This window comes from Triturus cristatus, chromosome 8 (assembly GCF_964204655.1).
Source record: "Triturus cristatus chromosome 8, aTriCri1.1, whole genome shotgun sequence".
In the NCBI taxonomy this organism is placed as follows: Eukaryota; Metazoa; Chordata; class Amphibia; order Caudata; family Salamandridae; genus Triturus; species Triturus cristatus.
The window spans coordinates 419,616,148-419,640,469 of NC_140591.1; the positions used below are offsets into that span (position 1 = coordinate 419,616,148).

The 24,322-nt window shown below is 53.7% G+C and overlaps 1 protein-coding gene across 1 annotated transcript in view; it reads left to right on the forward strand.

Moving 5' to 3' along the window:
- Positions 1 to 24,322, forward strand: part of LACC1 (laccase domain multifunctional purine nucleosidase 1) — a 146,598-nt gene that overhangs the window by 105,635 nt on the left and 16,641 nt on the right. Inside the window, exon 5 of the mRNA XM_085621819.1 lies at positions 3,618 to 3,843. Within this exon, the coding sequence (XP_085477945.1) occupies positions 3,618 to 3,843 (226 nt within the window). The remainder of the gene's footprint in view (positions 1 to 3,617; positions 3,844 to 24,322) is intronic.

Consider the following 24,322-nt stretch of genomic DNA (forward strand, 5'->3'; position numbering starts at 1 on the left):
ATGGTGCAGACCCTGGAAGAACATTAGCTTATCCACCTTTTCTTCCCATTTCATCCCCTGCTCTCTACCAATACCTATAACATAAATCTTGCAGTTGAATCCTATGAGAAGGCAATCACCCAGGCTCTCAACATTATCGCCCCCCCGACCAAAGTCAAACACAAGCACAAAATGTCACGTTGGTTCACTGAAGCTTTAAAATCTGACAAACTGATGAGTAGAAAGGCAGAACAAAAATGCAGGAATTCAAAAAGCTAATGGAGGAATTCAAATAGCTAAGAGGGCAAGCAGGCATACAAATCTGTACACCGACACTACCTAGACAACATTAAAACAGCCAAAAAACATATCAGTGACAGAATAAATAAGTCCTCCAACTCACACAAAGAACTTTATAAAATTCTAAAAGAATTTACCAGTCCTGCCTCATGTCAATCGAGGGAAAGATCAACGCTATTCACAGCTTCTTTCCTAAACAGATATGTGAACATCATTACCACCAGTCCGACTGCGATCACTTACCCACCCCAAACTCTTCAAATTTCTTCACCTTATTCACACAAAAGGATGTTAGCATGGCCCTTTCCAAGGTCAAATCAGGTTCCCCAACTGACCCAGTTTTAACCCACATCTTGTCCATTATCGGACCAGCTTTTCTGGAAAGCCTCACCCACCATTTTAATCTATCCTTAAGTCACACAACAGTTCCCACTAAATGGAAAGCAGCTATGGTAAAGCCTATTTTTTAAAAAACTACCTTGGACCCCGAGGATCCCAGCAACTATTGGCCCATTTCTCTTCTCCCTTTTTTTGGGGAAAGTCCTTGAGTTCCTAATCAATAAGCTAGTCTCAACTTTTATACAAAGCAACAAATGGCTGGACCCCTCCCAATCAGGTTTCCGGGCGGCCCACGGCACGGAAACCTCGCTGATAGAGGTAGTCGACAACATCAGACTCTTCCTGGACACTGGACAGTCAGCCTTGCTGGTCCTACTCGATCTATCGGCTGCTTTTGACACCATCTCCCGCAGGACCCTAGTAAATCGTCTGTGGAAGGTGGGAGTCAGGGGAATGGCCTTATACTGGCTCAGGAGCTACTTTACTGACCGTTCATCAACGGTTTATGTTGGTACCTTCGTCTCATGTAGCCAACTGATTGATAAGGGAGTCCCCCAGGGTTCGAACCTTAGCCCCACACTCTTCAATCTTCAATTAATCTATACGTGGCACCCCTAGCAAAAGTGATTAGATCCCACGGATTCAATAGTGTCGTATGCAGACACACACAACTACTGATCACTCTTGGCCCAGATTTAACTGACACCATACTCCGATTCATAAAGTGCATGACCGACATTAATGCCTGGATGTTAACCAATCATTTGCAGCTCAATGCCAGCAAGACAGAGATTATCCTTTTTGGGAAAGCCCAAGCTCTATGGTCCAGTGACTGGTGGCCTCCAAATCTCGGCCCCTGACATTCTCCTAAACAGGTGGTCTGTAACCTCGGAGTGCAGATCAACAGTAATCTGTCCATGAAAGACCATGTTAACCATGTGACGGGCATCTGCTATGGTCTACTGCAAAGTCTTCGTAAGATCTTCCAATGGATCCCAGTTGCATCTAGGATGCCGTTGGTCCAAGGCCTAATTATCAGTCGGCTCGACTACGGAAACGCCCTGATGGCTTCCATTAATGAAGAGCTTCTGACCATACTGCAAGTGTTACAGAACACCGCCGCCAGACTTGTATTAAATCTACCCTCACAGTCTCCATCAGCTCCAAGTCTTAGAGCTCTCCACTGGCTCCCCATCAGAAAATGTATCCATTTTAAGATCCACTGTCTTGCCCACAAATCCATTCATGAGAACGGGCCACGCTATCTTGCCAAAAAGCTTATCTGGTACCAACCCACCAGAACCCTTAGGTCCACAACCAAACATCTCCTAACCCCCCTAAAGATTCAGACCACCTGGAATGGCGGAAGATCATTTTCTTACCTTGCCCCTACTCTGCGGAACTCGCTTCCACCGCACCTACGAATGGAAACCGACCACAGACTGTTTCAGAGAAATCTAAAAACCTGGCTGTTCTGATTTCTCCTTTTCAGGCCAGCGCCGTCCCTCCTTTTGTCTTCAGGTTTTTTTGGCCAGCTCTCTGAGACCCACGGGTGATATGTGCGCTTAATAAAATCCTATGACTATTACTATAGCCTTATAGCCCGCCGTAGCGGGCTATACCGGCTATTAAAGGCCCGCTGCAGCGTTAAAGGCCCGAGCCGAAGGCGAGGGACTTTAACAAAAGCAGCGGGACTTTAATAGCGGTATAGCCCTGCTACGAAGGGGTATAAGGCTATTAGAACATTCTGCCACTAGGGGGCAGAATGTTCTAATAAATTAAACAAAGGCTTCTCGAAGCTCGAGGGGATTTAAATCCCCTCGAGCTTTGAGAGGCTTTTGTAAAACAGTGGAATGTTGCTCTGCGGGCCTTTACCGGCCCGTAGAAGCATGGAGCACTCCATTGTCTACAATGGAGTGCTCCACATGCCAATGTTCTAATATGTATTTTGCATTCTGCAGCACAAGTATAAAGAGGACTTTGCCTCTCAGGAATGTTTTTTGTGCAGGCAGGTGCCCCTTCCTACACAAAAAATCCTGTATGCAACACAGACACCCTTGTTGTGCCATGGTGCAAGGGTGGCTGCGTTTGCGCCAGGCAGCTAAAATGGCGCCAGCACTGGGGGAAAGGCAGGAATGCTCCGTAGTTTCTTATCCTGTCTTTTCCATGTCCCATAGTGCAGCCCAGCAAGGTGACTTGCTGCACTGCACTGCATGACATTCTCGTAAATAGGCCCCTCAGCCTTTTCCAGAATGTGCAGTATATAACTGGCTGCGCAGTTAGGCAAAATGCCTAAACGTAACACCGTTTTTTTTAATTGCACGCCGGTTTTCAGGGCCGGCTTTAGGGCAGTGTGACTGGTGCGGCCGCACTGGGCGCTGACCTGTTGTGGGGGGCACTGTGACCTCAGGGGGGCACTGTGTTTAGCAATATCTTAGGATAGGAGAGATGAGGGGCACTTTTGAAGGTGGTAGTGAGAGAATCTGAGGAGGCGGTCATGAGATGTGGGGACACTAAAAGTGATTGTCGCACCTGGCGCCACCAGCGCTAAAGCCAGCCCTGTCGGTTTTTATATTGAATAATCTGGATACAGAAGTCAAATATATATGCCTTCATCCTTTCCTGTTATAGCTTTTTCAGATCCAAAGTAATACATTTGCTGGACGTTTTGAAAAGCACAGAAAACAGCAGTTTTGTTTCGGTCAGTCGCAAAATTCCAAATAGTTATTATTGTTTTTCCGCCATGTCCTCTGAAATCTCAGAGACCTTTTTTGTTTTCAGTGGGCTCTAGGTTTAGGCTCATATGCATGATAGCAAACTGATTGTCCCCATTAATCAGCGAAAATAGAATTAGGAAATGCAATGTGCTGCATTATAAATTGAAGTCAATTTCCCAAATGAAACAGAGGTTGGTAATCCTTTGCTTCAGGGCTTTTATTTTCGTAACATATGTACATTACTGATACTCCATTTGATTCCCCCCTTTCTTATTTTTTCAGGATGGAAAGGTACCCTACTAGGAGTTGCAATGGCGACAGTAAACGCCATGGTTGCAGAATATGGCTGTAGCCTGAAAGACATAGTGGTCGTGATGGGCCCGTCAGTCGGCCCGTGCTGCTTTACACTGTCCCAGGAAGATGCTAAGGCTTTTCATGCCATCGATCCGAAATCTGTACGGCTGCCCGACTTGCCCGAACCTTACATTGACATAAGGAGAGCAACACGGTAAGTGTTTTCACTTGGCAATGTTCCTGGTGACTTGATCTTATTTATTCATGGGTTTTTGGTCCCGCCTGAGACAGAGCATGCGCTGTCGCTGGAGGATGTATTGCTTCTTTAAAAAAATATATATATGAAGAAGGGCTTTATGCCTGCCCATAAGTTACCATTGATTGCCTTCATCTCCTCCCTCATGTCTTTTGTTTCATTGGTCAGCAAAAGCTGGCTTCATTGTGTGGGTCTCGCTACAAACAGCTTTGGAGGATTTGGATTTCCCCTTCTTAGATTCGACACACACACACACCAAAGCTATGCAAAGAATCAGATGTGTGTGCTTTACAACTCCCCTCTCGTTGTCTTCTAAATTCCAGGACAGCTCCGCTGATACGACCTGAGGCAAACAACTTGTGGACAAGAAAAATAAAAAAACAAGAAGTCCCTGAAAACGAACGGCTCAAGACAAAAGCGGCATGATAGCAAACTTAGGAGCTGCTCTCTGCGAGGAAACAAAAGACAATAAGGAAGGACAAAGAAGGGACATTAACCAGTTGCAGGCAAGAATTTTTAAGGGACAAGCATAATACCCAATAAAAAGCCAATGGTCGTGCTGTTAGTCCACAAACTGTATACAACAAATCGAGAGACCGAGCAAGCGCTGTCGAGGCTTGACCTAAAAGAGCACTATGATGCAGCCAGTGCTGGCCACATCATGTTCCCTAACTTTTAGGCATGTTATACAGTAGTCTCACTATTGTGCAACACAGCTAAAACATTGAGAGCCAATGGCTTTACCAATACTTGTTCAAGAAACTGCTTGTAGACAGGAAACACAGACTCCAACCCCCACCCCCTTGCTGGTATAGAATAATGAGCAACACAAATTAAAGCAATTGAAGTGTATGAGAAGCTTCAACACCAGAGTGCTACATTTAACGTGGATAAGTGCCATACTGTTCACCTGATGGCTTTTCAACAGACAGTTGCACAATAACTTACATCGGACACAGTGAGGAACTCAGGGAGACAACGCCATCACACTGAGTGTTCATTGGACATGCGGCCTACTCAATTATTGGCGGTTCAACTGATGGGGTGCACTTACAGTTGGTAATGATGATCATTCTTGTGCTTGTGACCTAAAGACACGACCAGTTATTACGAGAGCCTTGCATGCATCATGATAGGCAAACCTAGGAACAGTACACAAACTACAGTGAGGATTCACAAACTGTATGCACTCTCCCACTGACATTCTACTGCACCCCTCTTACATTGCCACTGCACCCCAAAACATCCCTGGTGCCATGCCATGCTAGCTTGGTACTGTTCCAGCTAATAATCAGGGTCGTAGCTTGGACAGTAGGGGGGGGGGGTGAGTTTCAGAATTTGTGACAATCAGACTGACATTCGGGTGCCAATTCCGATCCGGTAAAAAAATTCCCTGTCCGACTCGTATCCGGATTTTTTTCCGTCCGAATCGTCAAAGTAGCGTACAAACTGCCAAGTACGATTCGAACGGAAAAAAGTCCATACGAATCGCATTGGGAAGATTTCCCCACACGTCCTCGGGTCGGGAAAAGTCACGGACACGTCCCCGGGCGAAAAACCCACCGTGCGGAAAAATAAAGTCCGACTGCGCAAGTACGATCCCTCCCGTCCTCCCCATTTCACAACCGTACGCAAAAAACACCGTCCGAACCGAACTCCCATAGCAACCATGGAGACATGTGCCCGCATACGCGCCGAACACCCCACCACCCCCCCCGCCCGCGTATGTACGCACCGAACCCCCACCCCAGCAGTGCATGTACGCCCCGAACCCCCACCCATGTATGTACGCCCCGAACCACCACCCCAGCAGTGCATGTACGCCCCGAACCCCCACCCGTGTATGTACGCCCCGAACCACCACCCGTGTATGTACGCACCGAACCCCCACCCCAGCAGAGTATGTACGCCCCGAACCCCCACCCGTGTATGTACGGACCGAACCCCCACCCGTGTATGTACGCACCCAACCCCCACCCCAGCAGTGTATGTACGCCCCGAACCCCCACCCGAGTATGTACGCACCGAACCACCACCCGTGTATGTACGCACCAAACCCCCACCCGTGCATGTACGCCCCCGAACCCCCACCCGTGTATGTACGCACCAAACCCCCACCCGTGTATGTACGTCCCCGAACCCCCACCCGTGTATGTACGCACCGAACCCCCACCCGTGTATGTACGCCCCCGAACCCCCCCCCCAGCCGTGTATGTACGCACCAAACCACCACCCGTGTATGTACGCCCCCGAACCCCCACCCGTGTATGTACGCACCAAACCCCCACCCCAGCCGTGTATGTACGCACCGAACCACCACCCGTGTATGTACGCCCCCGAACCCCCACCCGTGTATGTACGCACCAACCCCCCCCCAGCCGTGTATGTACGCACCGAACCCCCACCCGTGTATGTACGCACCTAACACCCCCCCCTGCCGTGTATGTACGCACCAAACCCCCACCCGTGTATGTACGCACCAAACCCCCCCCCAGCCGTGTATGTACGCACCGAATCACCACCCGTGTATGTACGCACCAAACCCCCACCCCAGCCGTGTATGTACGCACCGAACCACCACCCGTGTATGTACGCCCCCGAACCCCCACCCGTGTATGTACGCACCAAACCCCCCCCAGCCGTGTATGTACGCACCAAACCCCCCCCAGCCGTGTATGTACGCACCGAACCCCCACCCGTGTATGTACGCACCAAACCCCCCCAGCCGTGTATGTACGCACCAAACCCCCCCCAGCCGTGTATGTATGCACCGAACCACCACCCGTGTATGTACGCACCAAACCCCCACCCCAGCCGTGTATGTACGCACCGAACCACCACCCGTGTATGTACGCCCCCGAACCCCCACCCGTGTATGTACGCACCAAACCCCCCCCAGCCGTGTATGTACGCACCGAACCACCACCCGTGTATGTACGCACCAAACCCCCACCCCAGCCGTGTATGTACGCACCGAACCACCACCCGTGTATGTACGCCCCCGAACCCCCACCCGTGTATGTACGCACCAACCCCCCCAGCCGTGTATGTACGCACCGAAACCCCACCCGTGTATGTACGCACCTAACACCCCCCCAGCCGTGTATGTACGCACCAAACCCCCACCCGTGTATGTACGCACCAAACCCCCACCCCAGCCGTGTATGTACGCACCGAACCACCACCCGTGTATGTACGCACCAAACCCCCACCCCAGCCGTGTATGTACGCACCGAACCACCACCCGTGTATGTACGCCCCCGAACCCCCACCCGTGTATGTACGCACCAACCCCCCCCCAGCCGTGTATGTACGCACCGAACCACCACCCGTGTATGTACGCACCAAACCCCCACCCCAGCCGTGTATGTACGCACCGAACCACCACCCGTGTATGTACGCCCCCGAACCCCCACCCGTGTATGTACGCACCAACCCCCGCCAGCCGTGTATGTACGCACCGAACCCCCACCCGTGTATGTACACACCTAACACCCCCCCCAGCCGTGTATGTACGCACCAAACCCCCACCCGTGTATGTACGCACCAAACCCCCACCCCAGCCGTGTATGTACGCACCTAACACCCCCCCCAGCCGTGTATGTACGCACCAAACCCCCACCCGTGTATGTACGCACCGAACCCCCACCCGTGTATGTACGGCCCCGAACCCCCCCCCAGCCGTGTATGTACGCACCGAACCACCACCCGTGTATGTACGCACCAAACCCCCACCCCACCAGGGAATGTACGGACCGCACCCCCACCAGTGCATGTACGGACCGTACTGACGCCAAAAAAACACGTACTGAACCAGGACAAACCATATTTACACAAGGAGAGTCAAGTAGAGTTTCCCCACACCACCAAACATGCCCAACAACCCCACAAACATCACATACACTCACCTGCAACTGCCAAACTGCCAAACAGAGGCCCAAAACTCAATCACTCCTCATAACACACCCACACAAATTTCAAACACAGCCACACCCACAAATGGACCAATAAAAATGGACCACACACACAAACCATGAGCCTTTGCAACAGACCCACTGCTGCCAGAGCCCACAGACGACCCACACCACCATACTTGAACCTCACACTTGCATACCTTCACACAACCACCTACACAAACACCCCCTCATCACATTCACACACACACCTCCACTACCACACCCACACACCCACAACCATCCACACCCACACCCCCACAACCATCCACACCCACACCCCCACAACCATCCACACCCACACCCCACGCCATGTCCACCACCAAGAATCCAAAGTTCACAAAGGAGGAGCTGGAGATCCTTGTCGACGAAATCCTCAGAGTCGAGCCACAGCTCTTTGGGACATTGGTCAGACAGACCAGCATATCCGAAAAAAAGGCCATGTGGCAGAGGATCGTCGATTCTGTGAATGCTGTTGGGACCACCAGAAGGACCAGGCACGAGTGCCAATCCAGGTGGTACGATCTGCGGAGGACGGTCAAGAGGAAGATGACTGACAATCACAACCAGGGGAACATCACTGGAGGAGGGCCGCCCCCCAGACCGGTACAATACCATCCCTGGGAGGAGAAGGTGATGTCCACGCTGGCGGTGGAGGGACTACACGGACTGCCAGGACTCCCAGACCCTGGTGAGTACACAAACAACTCACCTCACATGGGGGGGATGCCATACACAATCAATCATGCATGCCACCCCCCCCAAGCCACCACCGGACACAACAACACTCCACAAACACACACATGCCACTAGCGCCTCCATGCCCCATGCATCAATCAGGGCCATGCCAAGTCACAGGCCACACAAAACACCAACACAACACAGGATGTGGTCGATGCTGGGAGTGGGGGCATCAAAACTAACATTGAGCAACTCACAAGCACACAACAATGCCCTCAGCCCATATGGCCCAGGGCACAGCCATACAAACTGTGTGTACCCACACAGTACTGTCTTGCCTGCAAATGGTGGCTGCCATGCAGGATGACATGGGTCTGAAGGCACAATTTGCACATAACAGCAGACAATGAAGATGCATCGCTCTGATAGAGTCTCAGCACACACCGCCACAGCAGCAGCCTACACTCAGACACACTGCCCAATTGGTGCCCGGAGAACAGGGACTAACTCACATGAACAAGCCAATGGCCATTCAAAGACCGGCTAACTGTGTGTGCCCAGGAAGCTGGCCTGAGGTGACAGAGAGTGACAAAGAGAGGGAGGGAGAGGGGGAATGAGAGGGAAGGAGACAGAGGGGGACACAGGGAGACAGACAGAGGGAGGGAGTAGGGTGACAGAGGGAGACCGACAGAGGGAGGGAGGAGGGTGACAGAGGGAGGGAGGAAGGGAGACTAAATCACCCTTGGGTGGTGTGGCCATGTCCACTCGTCAGCCGGTGGACTGTGTGCATGCAGACCAGGTCTGGCAGTGCCTCAACCCCCCCTTCCGTAGATGAAGACCGGTCCATGTGTCAATCTGTGCACGAGTCCATCCGTGCTGCAGGCACAGACCTAACCACACACCCAGTATACCCACCCACTGTGTCGGTAAGAACCCTGTCACAAATGCTTCAGTCCCCTACCTGCAACATCAAATTGCCTTGGCAAAACACCATTTGGCCACGTACAGTGCAACACGTAAGGCGCCTCTGCATGGCTCGCTACGCCCGCACACCACACTGCTGACTGTGTACCCAAATAGATGCATCAACTAAGATTGTGTCTCACACATGCGTAAAGCCCTGACAGCTGTGGCCAAGGGACATAGCCATGCACAAGTGCACTGTGAGAGGAATGCAGGACAGATCCAACTACCCAGAGGAAGAGTGCCAAATCAGAAATGCATGCAACATGGATGCCACATGTGACACTGTTAACATTGTCTCTCTCACACACAGGTCAACATCGACGAACACCCCCCAACACTGGGGGGAAGTCTCACAGGACCAGGCTCCGCGGGATGAGGACCCCACCGCCAGCGATGACTCTCACCACTCCGTGGATGACCCAGACCAACCTGGCCCCTCTGGTGTCCAACCACCTGCAGCACCTGCGTCAGGTACAACTGTGCCAACCACCACCCCCATTCCTGCCACATCCCAGGAGACGTCCAGGAGCCCTGCCCGCACACGACCACCCAGCCAGTCTGCCCAGGAGGGACACGGTCCTCCGGGCACCCAGGAGGAGGCAGGCGGCAACGCAGATGCCATCCCTCAGGGGTCCCGGAGACCCGATGCACCCACAACGGCAGGCCAGGTGCACGTGGGCAGGGGTGGCGGGAGTGGAGGACGGCGGAGGCGCGAACCTGACCAGGCAGCTCAGGACCCGGTAGTGTCCCAGGTCAGCAACATCCTGGATACATACCGGCGTGACACCAGGGGCATGGACCAGATTGCGTCCACCCTCAATGTCATCAAGGGGACCCTCCAGGAGATGAAGACCCTGCAGTCCCAGCAACATGCCTGTCAACTGCAACACCAAGGAAGGATGGAGGATAGACAGGCTGAGCTTGTGGCGGTGCAAACCCAAATGACCGGTGTACTCCGTCGGATTGCCGACAACATGGGCAACCCTCCCTGTGGCACCAGGCGAAGGCCATTACCAGACACAGGGAGGGATCAGGAGGAGGAGGATTCATCCGACGGAGCGTCACAGACATCGTCACGGACTGCTTCCGAGGGTCCCCGCAGGAAGGTGGGTCGTCCACGAAAAAGACTGTGAGAGTCAGCAGAACATCACCATCTCCCAGGTCACCTGGCCTGGCACCTGGCCCTCTGGCCCAATAGCAGCACATGACATTCTCTGCCACATGGACTTGCTGGTCACTGTCTGACCTATGTTGACGAAGACTGTGGCATGGACTCTGACATTTTGCTACGGCAAGGATACCAACTCCCCCAGTGAACTTTGGATTCTACACTCCCGCTGTGCACCTCTTGTCATCCCCACAAACCCGTACCCCACCACAAATAAATTAATCACACTTACAAGATGATGCCGTGATTCTACATTATTACAATACATGTGTGTGTCGTACAGTCAAAGCATGCCTGATCTCAGAATTAACTCCAACCATCCAAACCGTGGGGTCGCAGTCTTGCCCAGGACACACATGGGTCCCAATGTCTCATCTGATACAGACATGGAGTACCATACTCACCTGTGCTGGGCCCAACCAGCTGAGTGGTTCCCGCACAACTGTGGCTACAGACACATTCAGGGGAGCAACAGTCATGCGCAGAGGTCAGGGATCATGTGGAGTGACCTGGCTTGCCGCTCCCAGGTATGTCTAGACATGTGTCCCTACAATGTGCAGCATGCTTGCGTCAGGCGGATGTTGAGAATGGTGGCTAGGCCAAGGTTGGATGCATGGAGATGCCAGAATGCAGTTTAGGATCACAGTGCCACATGGTTGTGTTGGGGTTGTGGGCTGCATCATGAGTGTGGGCGTGGATCGAGAAGGTCATCCTGCAGCTGGCTGTGAAACATTCCCCCCATCCCGTTTGGACGTTGATGTGGCCTGGTTGCCCGACGCAGTAGCAGAGCTGTGCAGATGCACTCCGGATATGGACAAGTACCATGGGAGTCGTAAGGCACATGTCCGTAGACTGCAGGGTAGGATTCGACACGGATGTTGTAGTTGCCCTGGGGGATGGTCTCTCTTGCCTTGAGGTGGATGGAACTGTGCATCTTGTGCATAATACAGTTCCCACTCCCTGACAAACCCCTAGCATCTTGTCACTCTACACATAGACACATATGCACCACCTATGAAAACTATGCCAGACATGCCGCACGCACAGTGGCAACAGGCCACCATTGACAGGGAAGAGGCACCTTGGAGACAGAGGGACAAATTTATTAGTCATGTGTGTTGGAATGACAATGATACTCTGTCAACACATACACAGGTCATGTGGATGAACATGTGGGAGCAACACTGGCACCCCCCATTGCAACACAGATGCTGGTATCCCATTGACCTGGCACACAAGTGACGGATAACAGCTAAACACCCCCTGCTGCCACGGAGAGGCCGCTATACACCATTGAGGCCCTGATGGGGCAATCACACACCATGTCAACCCGGTGCAACCTGTATGTTTCCGAGGCCAGTGTTACACACAATGATGGCCTCATCACAATCCCCAATCCCCTGCCACATGACAGTCACCAAGTCTGACCATGGCTCCAGGTGAAGCCTGCCCCATGTCATGTTCCCCATGTAGGATCACCATGTATGCAAATGGAACACACATGAACCGGAGAAGTGCACACAGACTACAAACAATTCACACACCCAAAACGACGTGAGGCATCCCTTACCCTAAGGAGATTTCAACACTTGCCCGTGCATGTGACGCTGAATCAGCACATGTTGCTGTGTTCATGAGGAGTAGCAGGAGCACAACAATGCCACCAGCAGACAGCATGCACATGGACCTGTGGAAGAGAGACACACAAGGATTCAGCACAAAGGAGCACATCCGCAAGCATGTACTCAACACGTATCATGTTGTTAACATGACAGGTGACAATGATGACCCTCAGACAACATCCTTCCATTGCGCCATCACTTGAGTGACACTTCAATACACACCACTGACTCACTTGGCAGACATGCAGATGGACACACACATTGCAACACATGCCACACACGGCCCAATGCGTGCACACTCAGACACTGGAACTCACCACTAAGAAAAGAAGTTGCGTATGAGCCGACTCCGCATGTCCTCCACAGCCTCCTCCTCCTCCACATCACTTGCCCCGTCACCAAGGCCTTCATCCTCCACGGGTGGATGGTCCTGGTCATCTTGATCCAGTATGAGTGGAACAGCTTCCTCCACTGCCATGTTGTGCAGCATGCAGCAGACGATGATGATCTTGCACACCTTCACCGGGGCATATGGGAGTGCTCCGCCGGTCTTGTGGAGGCACCGGAATCGGCTCTTCAGAAGTCCAAACGTCCTCTCAATGACTCTCCTGGTCCGCCCATGTGCGTTGTTGTAGCGGTGCTCGGCAGCCGTGCTGGGGTTGCGGACAGGCGTCATCAGCCATGGCATGTTGGGATAGCCAGCGTCCCCTACAAGGAAACATCATGGACAGAAGTGTGTCAGCACAGGCAGTGAGATTGGAAGATGACGCCAAACACTGAACTGCCAGAGTCTACCCACCAACAATACATGCTCGCTCGTTCCGCAGCTGCAGCATCATTTCAGGCAGCCTGCTACGCCTCATGATGAAGGCATCGTGTGCTGATCCTGGAAAGCGAACACAGACATGTGAAATCACCATGTTGGACAGACACACCACAAGGGCATTAATGGAGTGATAATGTTTGCGATTCCTATACACCACCTCCTGTGCCTGTGGTGGTACCAACGCAACATGTGTCCCATCTATGGACCCAATGACATGGGGCATCCCTCCCAGGGCATAGAACTCACGCTTGACATCTGTCAACTGCTCACGAATTGGGAATTTAATGTACTCATCCAGGTGAACCAACATGGCCTCTAAGAAATCATGCAGAACACGGCTGAACATCGTCTGGGACATGCCCCCGACATCAGCAGTGGTATGTTGGAACGTACCCGTGGCAAGGAAATGTAGGGATGCCATCACCTTCAACTTGGGTGTCAGTGCACTGGGATACCTGTGGCGCGGGAGGAGTTGTGCTTCCAGCCGGCCAGTCAACTCATCAATCAACCGTTGGCTGAATCTGTAGCGGCGTATACAGTCCCGTTCATGCAGGGCAGCAATGTCTGGCATACGTCGAGGGAGAGGCGGAGCCCTGCAGTGAAATGGAAGGAACACCTAAGAGTGAGCACTGTACAACAACATCGTCAATGCACTGAGCACATGTTACACAGCCAATACACATATGCCACGTTGTGAGTCAGGTCTGTGCCACATTTCCTGGACACGTACGCCAGTCAGGTGACACTCCTACCAAGGGACAGCCACTAACGGAGGGGGGCAAGATCACGATGACATGGCATGAGACTAGCTGTGGGCCAGTGTAAGTGAACATGCACACGCATCACAGGATTCACAGACATCCACACATGTGCAGAAGTAGTATGCGTATGGTACAGACAGGTAGTTGGATGCGATATGCACTGGTCACATGTCATAGGAATAGGACAGGCCACACACATTGCCTTTGAGGAGTACATGTCGAGACAGAACATACATAGGGAGCATGTGGATATGTACTTGTGTTGATACTCCGTGTAGTTGCATACATACACACCTCATGGCAAATCACATATGTGGGCTGGTGTGCGGAACAGTGTGCCATGCCCATCGACACACAGACACATGTTGGCAGCAGCAACTGCTGATGCATTGAACCACACACCTACAGCAAAATCATGGAAAGACATGCCACACACATGACATGGTTGCAGCGTGCAACGCAGCCATACACATGTCATGTGTAATATTCCGTGTACCTGGCATCAGGGGACAGGTGCGGGTGTCCGTGACTGGGACATGCAAGTGACTCATGGCTCCACTAGTGTGTACGACATGCACACATGTCAAAGGAGTGCAGGGGATGTGTGGTACAATGCGCACCCTCACACACGACATGTGTACACAGCTCATCGTACATGTGCTTTGCCCACACCTCAGGGGTAAAGTGCCACATCACATCCTAACACACCTGTGTCACACACATGTGGTATTGCACAGACAATGCATTGGTGTCCACCCTTGGCAATACCTGTCCACTCCATTCCTGTCTGTGTGCCGCCTGTCACCACTGACAGTTGTGAAACGCACCGTACATACGCTCGGAGTGCGTGTATAGGGTCCCTGGGCCAATATTGCCGCTGGCGTATGCGTACGCCACAGTAGTACGGACCGTACAAGCGCTTGTGCGGTCCGGATCACAATATGGGCGCTGGCGTATGCGTACGCCACAGTAGTACGGACCGTACAAGCGCTTGTACGGTCCGGATCACAATATGGGCGCTGGCGTATGCGTACGCCACAGTAGTACGGACCGTACAAGCGCTTGTGCGGTCCGGATCACAATATGGGCGCTGGCGTATGCGTACGCCACAGTAGTACGGACCGTACAAGCGCTTGTACGGTCCGGATCACAATATGGGCGCTGGCGTATGCGTACGCCACAGTAGTACGGACCGTACAAGCGCTTGTGCGGTCCGGATCACAATATGGGCGCTGGCGTATGCGTACGCCACAGTAGTACGGACTGTACAAGCGCTTGTACGGTCCGGATCACAATATGGGCGCTGGCGTATGCGTACGCCACAGTAGTACGGACCGTACAAGCGCTTGTGCGGTCCGGATCACAATATGGGCGCTGGCGTATGCGTACGCCACAGTAGTACGGACTGTACAAGCGCTTGTGCGGTCCGGATCACAATATGGGCGCTGGCGTATGCGTACGCCACAGTAGTACGGACCGTACAAGCGCTTGTACGGTCCGGATCACAATATGGGCGCTGGCGTATGCGTACGCCACAGTAGTACGGACCGTACAAGCGCTTGTGCGGTCCGGATCACAATATGGGTGCTGGCGTATGCGTACGCCACAGTAGTACGGACTGTACACGCGCTTGTACGGTCCGTACTACTGTGGCGTACGCATACGCCAGCGCCCATATTGTGATCCGGACCGCACAAGCGCTTGTACAGTCCGTACTACTGTGGCGTACGCATACGCCAGCGCCCATATTGTGATCCGGACCGCACAAGCGCTTGTACAGTCCGTACTACTGTGGCGTACGCATACGCCAGCGCCCATATTGTGATCCGGACCGTACAAGCGCTTGTACAGTCCGTACTACTGTGGCGTACGCATACGCCAGCGCCCATATTGTGATCCGGACCGTACAAGCGCTTGTACGGTCGGTATCACTGCTTGTGGGGTGCCCTAGGGCGTGGAACGCACCGTACCTGTGTGTAAATGTATGAAAACACATAGGGGACACATGAGGGACAAGTATAAGGGCCTAAATGCCTGATGGTTGCCATGGAGACTGAGTTAAATTTTTGAATTTGAGCACCAGGTGCACAGCAGAAGTCAGTTTGAAAGAATCTACATTGTTGCAATGTGGATGTTGACTTGACATCATTATCAAAACTGAAACCATGCAAAGCCACACACTGGGGTAGGTTTGAAGGGATTGGATGAAACGTAGGATGCTAATGTGACTGACCAATCAATCTGTACTCCTATACATGAACAGGCCAGCCAGGCATATATAAGGCAGCCAGGTCCCATGAGAGAGTACTTGCCTGCACATCCATTCATCCATGACCACTGCTGCTGATAGTGATTACTCTGGCACCATGTCCAGGACTGTGGAGAGGTCACAGCCATTCACCCAGGAGGAGAACCTTGCCCTGATAGATGTGATCCTCCCACAGTTCCAGAGCCTGTATGGTCGAGCAGGGGTTCAGGTGAGTGCAGACTCCACTAGCTTAGACTGTGCCCCTTTTGTGTGACAGTGACTTCTGGCATTGTGTCCATGTGTGACAGACATGCACTGTTGTTTGGAGTGGGTCCCAGGGTGTGGAAGGCCTCATGTCACCCATGCAGAGCATGCTGTGTTTCCTGTGTGCACTCCTCACTTGCATAGTGCCTACTGTGACAATGAATGCAAGGTGCATGCCACATTCTGCCTGCATACTCCTCCTGGGGATGTTGTTTCCACAGTCCTGATGTGATCCTGTGTTCCCCCCAGTGTGACAGGTGTCAGTACCCATGGATGTGTGTTTGTTCAGTGTACCTGTGCTGTGAGTGTCCAAAGGCCGTGTTCGTCCCCTGCACATTGGTTTGTGTGTTAGTCCCCTGTCATGTGGGTGAGTGCATATGGGGAGTGTTGCACACAAGCAGCATGAGGGATGGATATGGCCTGGCCATCCGATGTGAGCAGGGAGCAGTGCTGTGTGCATGCCGTGCTGAGCCAGCCCCACACCTGTGACACCCCCGTCTACTGGCACATGGGCAGAGTGAGGTGTGTACCCGCAGTTGGCAATGCCATGTGATTGTCCTGTACCTGTGTGTGTCTGTGTACTCTGCTGAGGTAGCATCAGTGTGCTGGGGCAGGTGACTGCTGTGAGGTGCTGTACATAATCCTGGTGTAGCCTGTGAGGCACAGTGTGATCCCTGGTCAGTGAGTGTGTGGTACCCCTCATGCCACCCGTGTGCTTTCACTGGCACGTAGTGCATTTGGCCTTCCACAGTGGATAATGTCCCTATGACAAAGGTGCAATTAGTTGCATGCATACCATGGCCTGTTCATAATGAGGATTGTTCTATATGTGTGTCTCTGTGTCTTTGCTCATGTGGATTAATGTATTCTCTCTTTTGCATCCTCACAGGTAGGCGCCATTGCCAAGGGGGAGATCTGGAGGGAAGCCGTCAGTGCCGTGAGGGGTACAGAGGGTCGGAGGCGGAGCCTGTCTCAGGTGAGGAAACGCTGGCAGGACTTCCGGTGCTGGACGAGGAGGATTGCACGGCTCCTGCTGGGGGACTCACCTGAGAGCCGTAACAACCGTGGGCGCCGTCGTCTGACCCACATCCAGAAGCGTGTGCTGGCGGTGGTCTTCCCCGATATGGACAGGCGCCTACAGGAGAGGCAGCAGCAGGAAGGGGGTAGGTACATGTGTGTCAGTTGTGTGTCCCCAGCCAATGTAAGTGTGCAGTTACATGGATACACTGCCAGGGTTTGATTGTGCAGTGCGTCAACTTCTCCACAAAGTAGCACAGTGCTGTTCTCACTCCCTCCCTTCCCCTCCTTGCAATGTGTTCCCTGGTCTGTCTGTAGCCACTCTTGCACAAGGTTATTTAGGCAGGCAGTTCATGCAGGTGCCCTATGCTATCAGCATCATGTGTGGGGGTGATGTGCCACAGGTATGGGGACCTTGCGTGTGCCATGGCCAATTTCAGTCATTGTGGTGTCCATGTCACTTGGCACTGATTGTGAATCACGACATAGGGGTGTGTCTCCAAAATGTACAGCCTTCCAGCATGCATGTCCAATTGTGTGCCCTCTGACATGATGTGCCTGAGTGGGAGGCCTGCTAAGTGCAGGGACGGTTGCTTAATTTGCAGTCATGTCCATCCTGGACCATGGAGGAGTGTGGGCACTACTGTGCCCTGGGGCACCTCTTCCTTGGTATCATGTGCGTCATCCAACAATATGGCCATTCACTGTGTCTTCACCATGGGTTGGGTAGGGTGGCATTGTACCCTGGGCTCAACTGTTAGGACCTACAGGTTGCTACATGTGTCCACTGTACAGGGGGACCCATTTTGCTTGTGCATACTCACAGTGGGCATTACCTGTGTGTGTTGTTGAGACAATCTGATGATGTTTGCCTGTCAATGATGTGTGGACATGGCCACCAGGGGCTGTGTGTGTACAGTCATGAATTAGTGGAGGCCATGTGTTTCCATCCCAGAGTAAGAGGTGTACATACTTTCTCCGTCTCAATGAGATTGTCTCAGGTGTGGGTGGTTTGTGCGTACAAGGCCTACATGTCAGAAGCTTCATCCTCCTTGCTGGGTTTAGCCTGTGTGTGATGTTTGACTGGACATACGCTCAAGGTGCAGTGACCCTGTCATGTGTGGCCTGGTTTCATGTATTGCCTTTGCAGCATGCGGCAAGAGTAAATGGATATGATTCATGCTCATCCCTTTTTGACGACGCAGTGTGGTGCAGGTGCTGTGCACATTTGTCCCCAGAGGCTGGCTCCTCTCTAAAATTTCAGGTGCAGTGATTTGCTGTTGTGTCATGATCTCCATTGTGTCTCAGTGGCATGGTGGGTCGAAAAACTGTGTGTTCCATGGCCTACATGTGTACATTGTTTTGTAGGTGTTACTCCTGTTGCTTTTCAGGCTATGCAATGTGACCTATGTATATTTGACTCATGTGACATAAGTGTACAGGTGTCTGATTTTCTCCTGTCTCTTCACCTTGCCCACAGCATCGCCGGGGGACACGGAAGGAGACACTAGCACGGACCGGGAGGAGAGATTGAGCACCAGTGCCAGCAGTGCTGTCCTGTCTGGCACATGGAGTGGCACGGAGGCCGAAGGGAGTGAGGCAGAGGACCTGTTGACTGCCAACACAGACTATGACGCAGACGGGTCCGAGGCTGAGCTCCCAGAGGTGGCGGAGTCTGCCCCCCCAGCTGATGGCAGCCCTCCACATCCCCCCGCCACCTCAGGTTCCATCACCGGCCTCCCACATGCTCGTGGCCCTTCCCTCCGTGCTCGGTCCCCACATGTCTCCTTCCTGCCAGGCACCGCACCCCCTGCCCCTGTCACCACTGCTGCGGTGAGTGCGGAGTCTGTGGACATCCTGAGGCAGTTGCAGGTTGGTCAGACTGCGATGCTAAATGTCCTCCATGCCCACACCCAGGTGCTGACCCAGATGGAGGCATACATGGAGGGCATGTCGGCTGCGCAGTCTGACCAACGGCAGTTGCTGAGGTCCATAGACTCCACACTGACTGCAGCACTGGATCTCCTGCAGCGCTGCGTAACACCCCCTACCCCTGCCCCATCCACAATTCCCACTCCCGTGCCTGTCCCACGCACATCCAGACGTCAGCGTGCACGCACCCCAACAGACACAGGCACCACACCACCAGGGAAGTCGAAGCGCACACCTCCTGTCACGCACACACAGGGTGAGGAAGGCACACCCACTGGGTCGGGGGGGAAACGTAGAACACGCAGCCACAGTGGGAGTCCGCATTCCACACAACCCACTCCCTCCAAATCCACTCCCCTTAGCTCTCCTGGCCAACAGTCAGTGACAGCATCATCCACTGCGAGTGTGCCCCCCAGCCCCAGGATGACACCACCCCGCAAGCGGTGGAGGCGGGACCCGGCCAGGGGAGTTGAGTCCCCCACCCTGTCCACACCCTCCCCCAGTGGCGCTGCGACCCATCCCTTTGCCCCCCCCCTCCTTGGGGCCTGTGGTTGGATTGGGTGCGGGGGAGTCGCTGGGGGAACTTGCCGACGTGTGCAGCGCCATTCTGTCCTCCACCTTTGGCGCTGGCACCCCCCCTGTGGCAGAATCATCCCTCCCTGCACCCACAACACCTACCCTTTCCCCTCCTGTCCCTGCGGTGCCTGTTTCCACCCTCCCCCCTGATGCCCTCTCTTCTGTGGATGAAATGGACTTGTGAACTGTGCAGGCAAGCTAGGGGACACACGTCCCGATGTGTACCCCCCCCCCCGGACTTTGCTGCTGGGCTGGCCCATGGCCCTTGTACATAGTGGTCATTTTCTCAGATATATTTTCCTGCTGAATAAAGCCTTTTCTTTTGGTTTTGCACACTGATGCTTTCCTGGACTTGCTGTTGGTGCTGGTGCTCCCTGCGTTGGGGTGGTGATAATGTGTTAGGGGTCTGTGAAATGTTGGAGTGTGCTGCTCATGGGGTGTACCCTGCCATCTGCGTGCCATCACAAAGGTCTCTGCCAATGGTATTTGGTCATGTTTGCTCTCACTGTATGGTGACATTGTCCCAAGGTGTGTTCCATCCTCTGTGGAGCAGGCCATTTTCCCTGCAGGGTGTCTCCCAAATGCTGTGCTGTGCTGTGTCTACATTTCCTGGATGTGTGAGGGTTGCCGTTCAATATAGCCATGCTGGCTCAGCGATGGCTCCGCCTGCATCTGGGGTATCACCCTTGTAGGTCACTGAACTTGTTGATGGGGTATATTGTCCTATGTCTGGGCACTGCTGGGAGTGATAGGTACACACCCCTCCTGTGTCTGGGCACTGCTGGGAGTGATAGGCACACACCCCTCCTGTCTCAGGGCACTGCTGGGAGTGATAGGCACCCACCCCTCCTGTGTCTGGGCACTGCTGGGAGGACTCTGCACCCACCCCTCCTGTGTCTGGGCACTGCTGGGAGTGATAGGCACACACCCCTCCTGTCTCAGGGCACTGCTGGGAGTGATAGGCACCCACCCCTCCTGTGTCTGGGCACTGCTGGGAGGACTCTGCACCCACCCCTCCTGTGTCTGGGCACTGCTGGGAGGACTCTGCACCCACCCCTCCTGTGTCTGGGCACTGCTGGGAGGACCCTGCACCCACCCCTCCTGTGTCTGGGCACTGCTGGGAGGACCCTGCACCCACCCCTCCTGTGTCTGGGCACTGCTGGGGGTGTTTGGCACACCCCATTCTTATTGCAGGTTCGGTGCGTACATACACGGGTGGGGGTTTGGTGCGTACATACACGGGTGGGGGTTTGGTGCGTACATACACGGCTGGGGGTTTGGTGCGTACATACACGGGTGGCGCTTGGGTGCGTACATACACGGGTGGGGGTTCGGGGCGTACATACCAGGGTGGGGTGGGGGTTCGGTGCGTACATACACGGCTGGGGGTTTGGTGCGTACATACACGGGTGGGAGTTCGGTGCGTACATACACGGGTGGGGGTTCGGGGCGTACATACACGGGTGGGGGTTCGGGGCGTATATACACGGGTGGGGGTTCGGGGCGTACATACACAGGTGGGGGTTCGGGGCGTACATACACGGGTGGGGGTTCGGGGCGTACATACACGGGTGGGGGTTCGGGGCGTACATACACGGGTGGGGGTTCGGGGCGTATATACACGGGTGGTGCTTGGGTGCGTACATACACGGGTGGGGGTTCGGGGCGTACATGCACGGGTGGGGGTACGGGCCGTACTTCCACGGGTGGGGGTACGGTCCGTACATACCCCTGCCCACGCTCTGCGTGCCTGGGTACGGGCCGTACCCATGCCTTTGGTGGGTGGGTACAGTGCGTCCCCCCATTGTTGCGGTGCCGTGGTGTCCGCACCATACACAGGCCTTGGGGGCGTGGCTACGGGTCGTACCACGCGTACCCCTACATGACCCCAGCAATGCTGGTACGAGCTGTACCAAGGCCTTTCTGACGTGGGTACGGGCCGTACCGCCATTGTTGGAGTGACGTAGGGGGACGCGTGGTACGTTCCGTACCCACGCTCTTGCGGCCTGGGTAGGGTACGTACCGGTTCGCGTGACCATCCACTTCCGTTGTGGCGGACGCTTGCGTTGCTGGCCTCGCCCCCACACCCTGGCAGTGTCCAGGCCCTGATGGTCAGGTATGTCCAGGCCATGTGTGATTTGGTACCATGTGTTGGTGTTGTGTGTCCTGCCCCTGCCCCCCCCTTTGCCCCTGGTTGTTGTGCTGACCTTCTGCGGCGTCTGCGTCGGTTCCTGTACGCCAGGTGGACTGCTAGGAGGGCAGGGATGGCACGTAAGTTCGGGTCCATGTCTGTTCGTCGCGTCCAGCTGCTCCTTGCGTGTGTCGTCCTGATTTCCCGGCAGTTTTTGGCAGCCGGTAAATATTTACCGTGCGGGATGACGTCGGTTCGAATCGTACTTCCTGGTTCGTGAAACGTAGGCTGGATGCGTACCGACGTCACGTCGGCGCCTTTCAGGATCGGAATTGTGTTTAGTTTCTGTTCGGTCGGTGTTTTGTTCGATTCGTACGGAAATGGTGTTTCCGTATGAATCGTACTTGCATTTTCGGATGGATTTCGCACCGGGTACGAGTCGGACGGAGAAAAGGCTCCGTCCGACGGTTCGTACCCGGTTTTTACCGGATCGGAATTGGCACCTCTATGTTTCAAAACATTATACGACAAGCAGGGTGAAGGGGCAGTGGAAAGGAAGAGGAATACGGATTCGTAGGAGAACTAAGAGAGAAAACACAATATTTTTTTAAATAACCAATATTTTGAGGGCATTCAAAACATAGAGGGAGAGAGTGTGCGTGCATTTTGGTCTGTGTCTATGTAAACATCCATGATGAAATCTCACAATACCCGACTAAAAGCATCTGTACCCAACTGTTTATCAGAAAACACATTTATTGAGAGGGATGTGACACCCCAAACATCCTTCTTGAATCTACACTCCTGCTTATAAACATAACATTCTTCCCCATCTCCTTATTCTCAATAGGAATTTTCCTTCCTTATTACTAATATATTTTTAATGTAAACCTTGTACATGATATTAACGCCTTGGGATGTTTCCTGACCACATTCTCCGTGAACACTGTCTTAATGAAGAAAACCTTGACGGGGAATATCCATTCAGTCTCTAGCTCTGGAAAATCAGTGGCCCAACTTTAAGGTCATAACCGCATTAAGAAATTATGATTGATAAACTGTTGTTTAAAACTTTAAGAACAGCTTCAAGATCGGTTCTCCAGGGAGGAGGAGCCAAGATGGCGACCGAGATGGCAGCGTAGGCTCCCGGCTCTGTGAATCTCCGCATCCCGCACAGATATCCTGCATGAGATCCTCAGCCTGTGCTACATGCCCGTGTTGGTGATTGAGAGCGGCAACCGATCGTGTGATCCTGAAGCTTCTAGCGGCGGTACCGCCCGAGAAATGCTCGTTTGAAGTTTGCGGCCTGGGCAGCCCTGGGGCCGGGACCTCGAGTGGACAACATGGCCGGGCGGCAGTTCAACAACAGCGGCCATTGGTGACCGAGTGGAGTCGGAATACCGAAGCGGCGCGAATATCGGCCTACATCTCGCTGTGGTTACTCCTATCACCGAGAATAGCGTGACGGGTGCATACCCGGGGTGACGATTCCGGGGGTTATCGGCGATCGCCTGGACCCTCGCCAATGATTTGATCGGTCGCGGCCTGTGGCTCGTCCCGATCTGCACGGGCTGCTCCCGGTCTTCGCAGACGCTGGCCCAGGGGGAGAACGACTGTCACCTGTGACCACACACTGGATACACATCTCGCCTGCCTCCGGACCCTTGTTTGCAGCGACATGGAACTTGATGTGCTTGTGACTGAGACCCGGTCCCCATCTGGGGTGGCCCTGCCCTGCGGCCATCTTGATGGGATGGACTCTACCATCCTGTACGCTGGGTCGCAGCAAGATTGGGAGTGTGTGGCGCAGAGGAGCGTGGCGGAGCGAGTGCGAGGGGCCGTGCTGGGGTACGGTGACCTCCTCGATGCTCTCGGAGCCCTTCATTCCACCCTGGTTCATGGCGCTTGGGTATTGGGGAGGAAGCTTGATGGTATTGTGTTGGCGTCGGAACAATTGCGGTCTTCCTGTCCCCATGTACATAAGGCACTGTCTCACCTTTCACAGGAGGAAAGTGCCGTGACCGCCTCTGTGAATAAGGGACGGATGGAAACTTTGGACACTGTGGCAGCGTGTGGTCGGCTGGCTGTGGGGTCGGTCTGTTCTGGAGATTTTGGACTTGAGCGGAGGGTGGTGACTTTGTCCCATGCGTGGCATCCGGCGGCCCAGGCAATCTTCACGCAACGGTCGCCTGCTCTGGCTGATTCCTCCTTCCTGGACCTCGTGTGTGGCGCAGGCCTTGGGGCAGTTCTGGGAAAGGTGATCTCCCATGATGATGACTGTGTTGGTGTTCC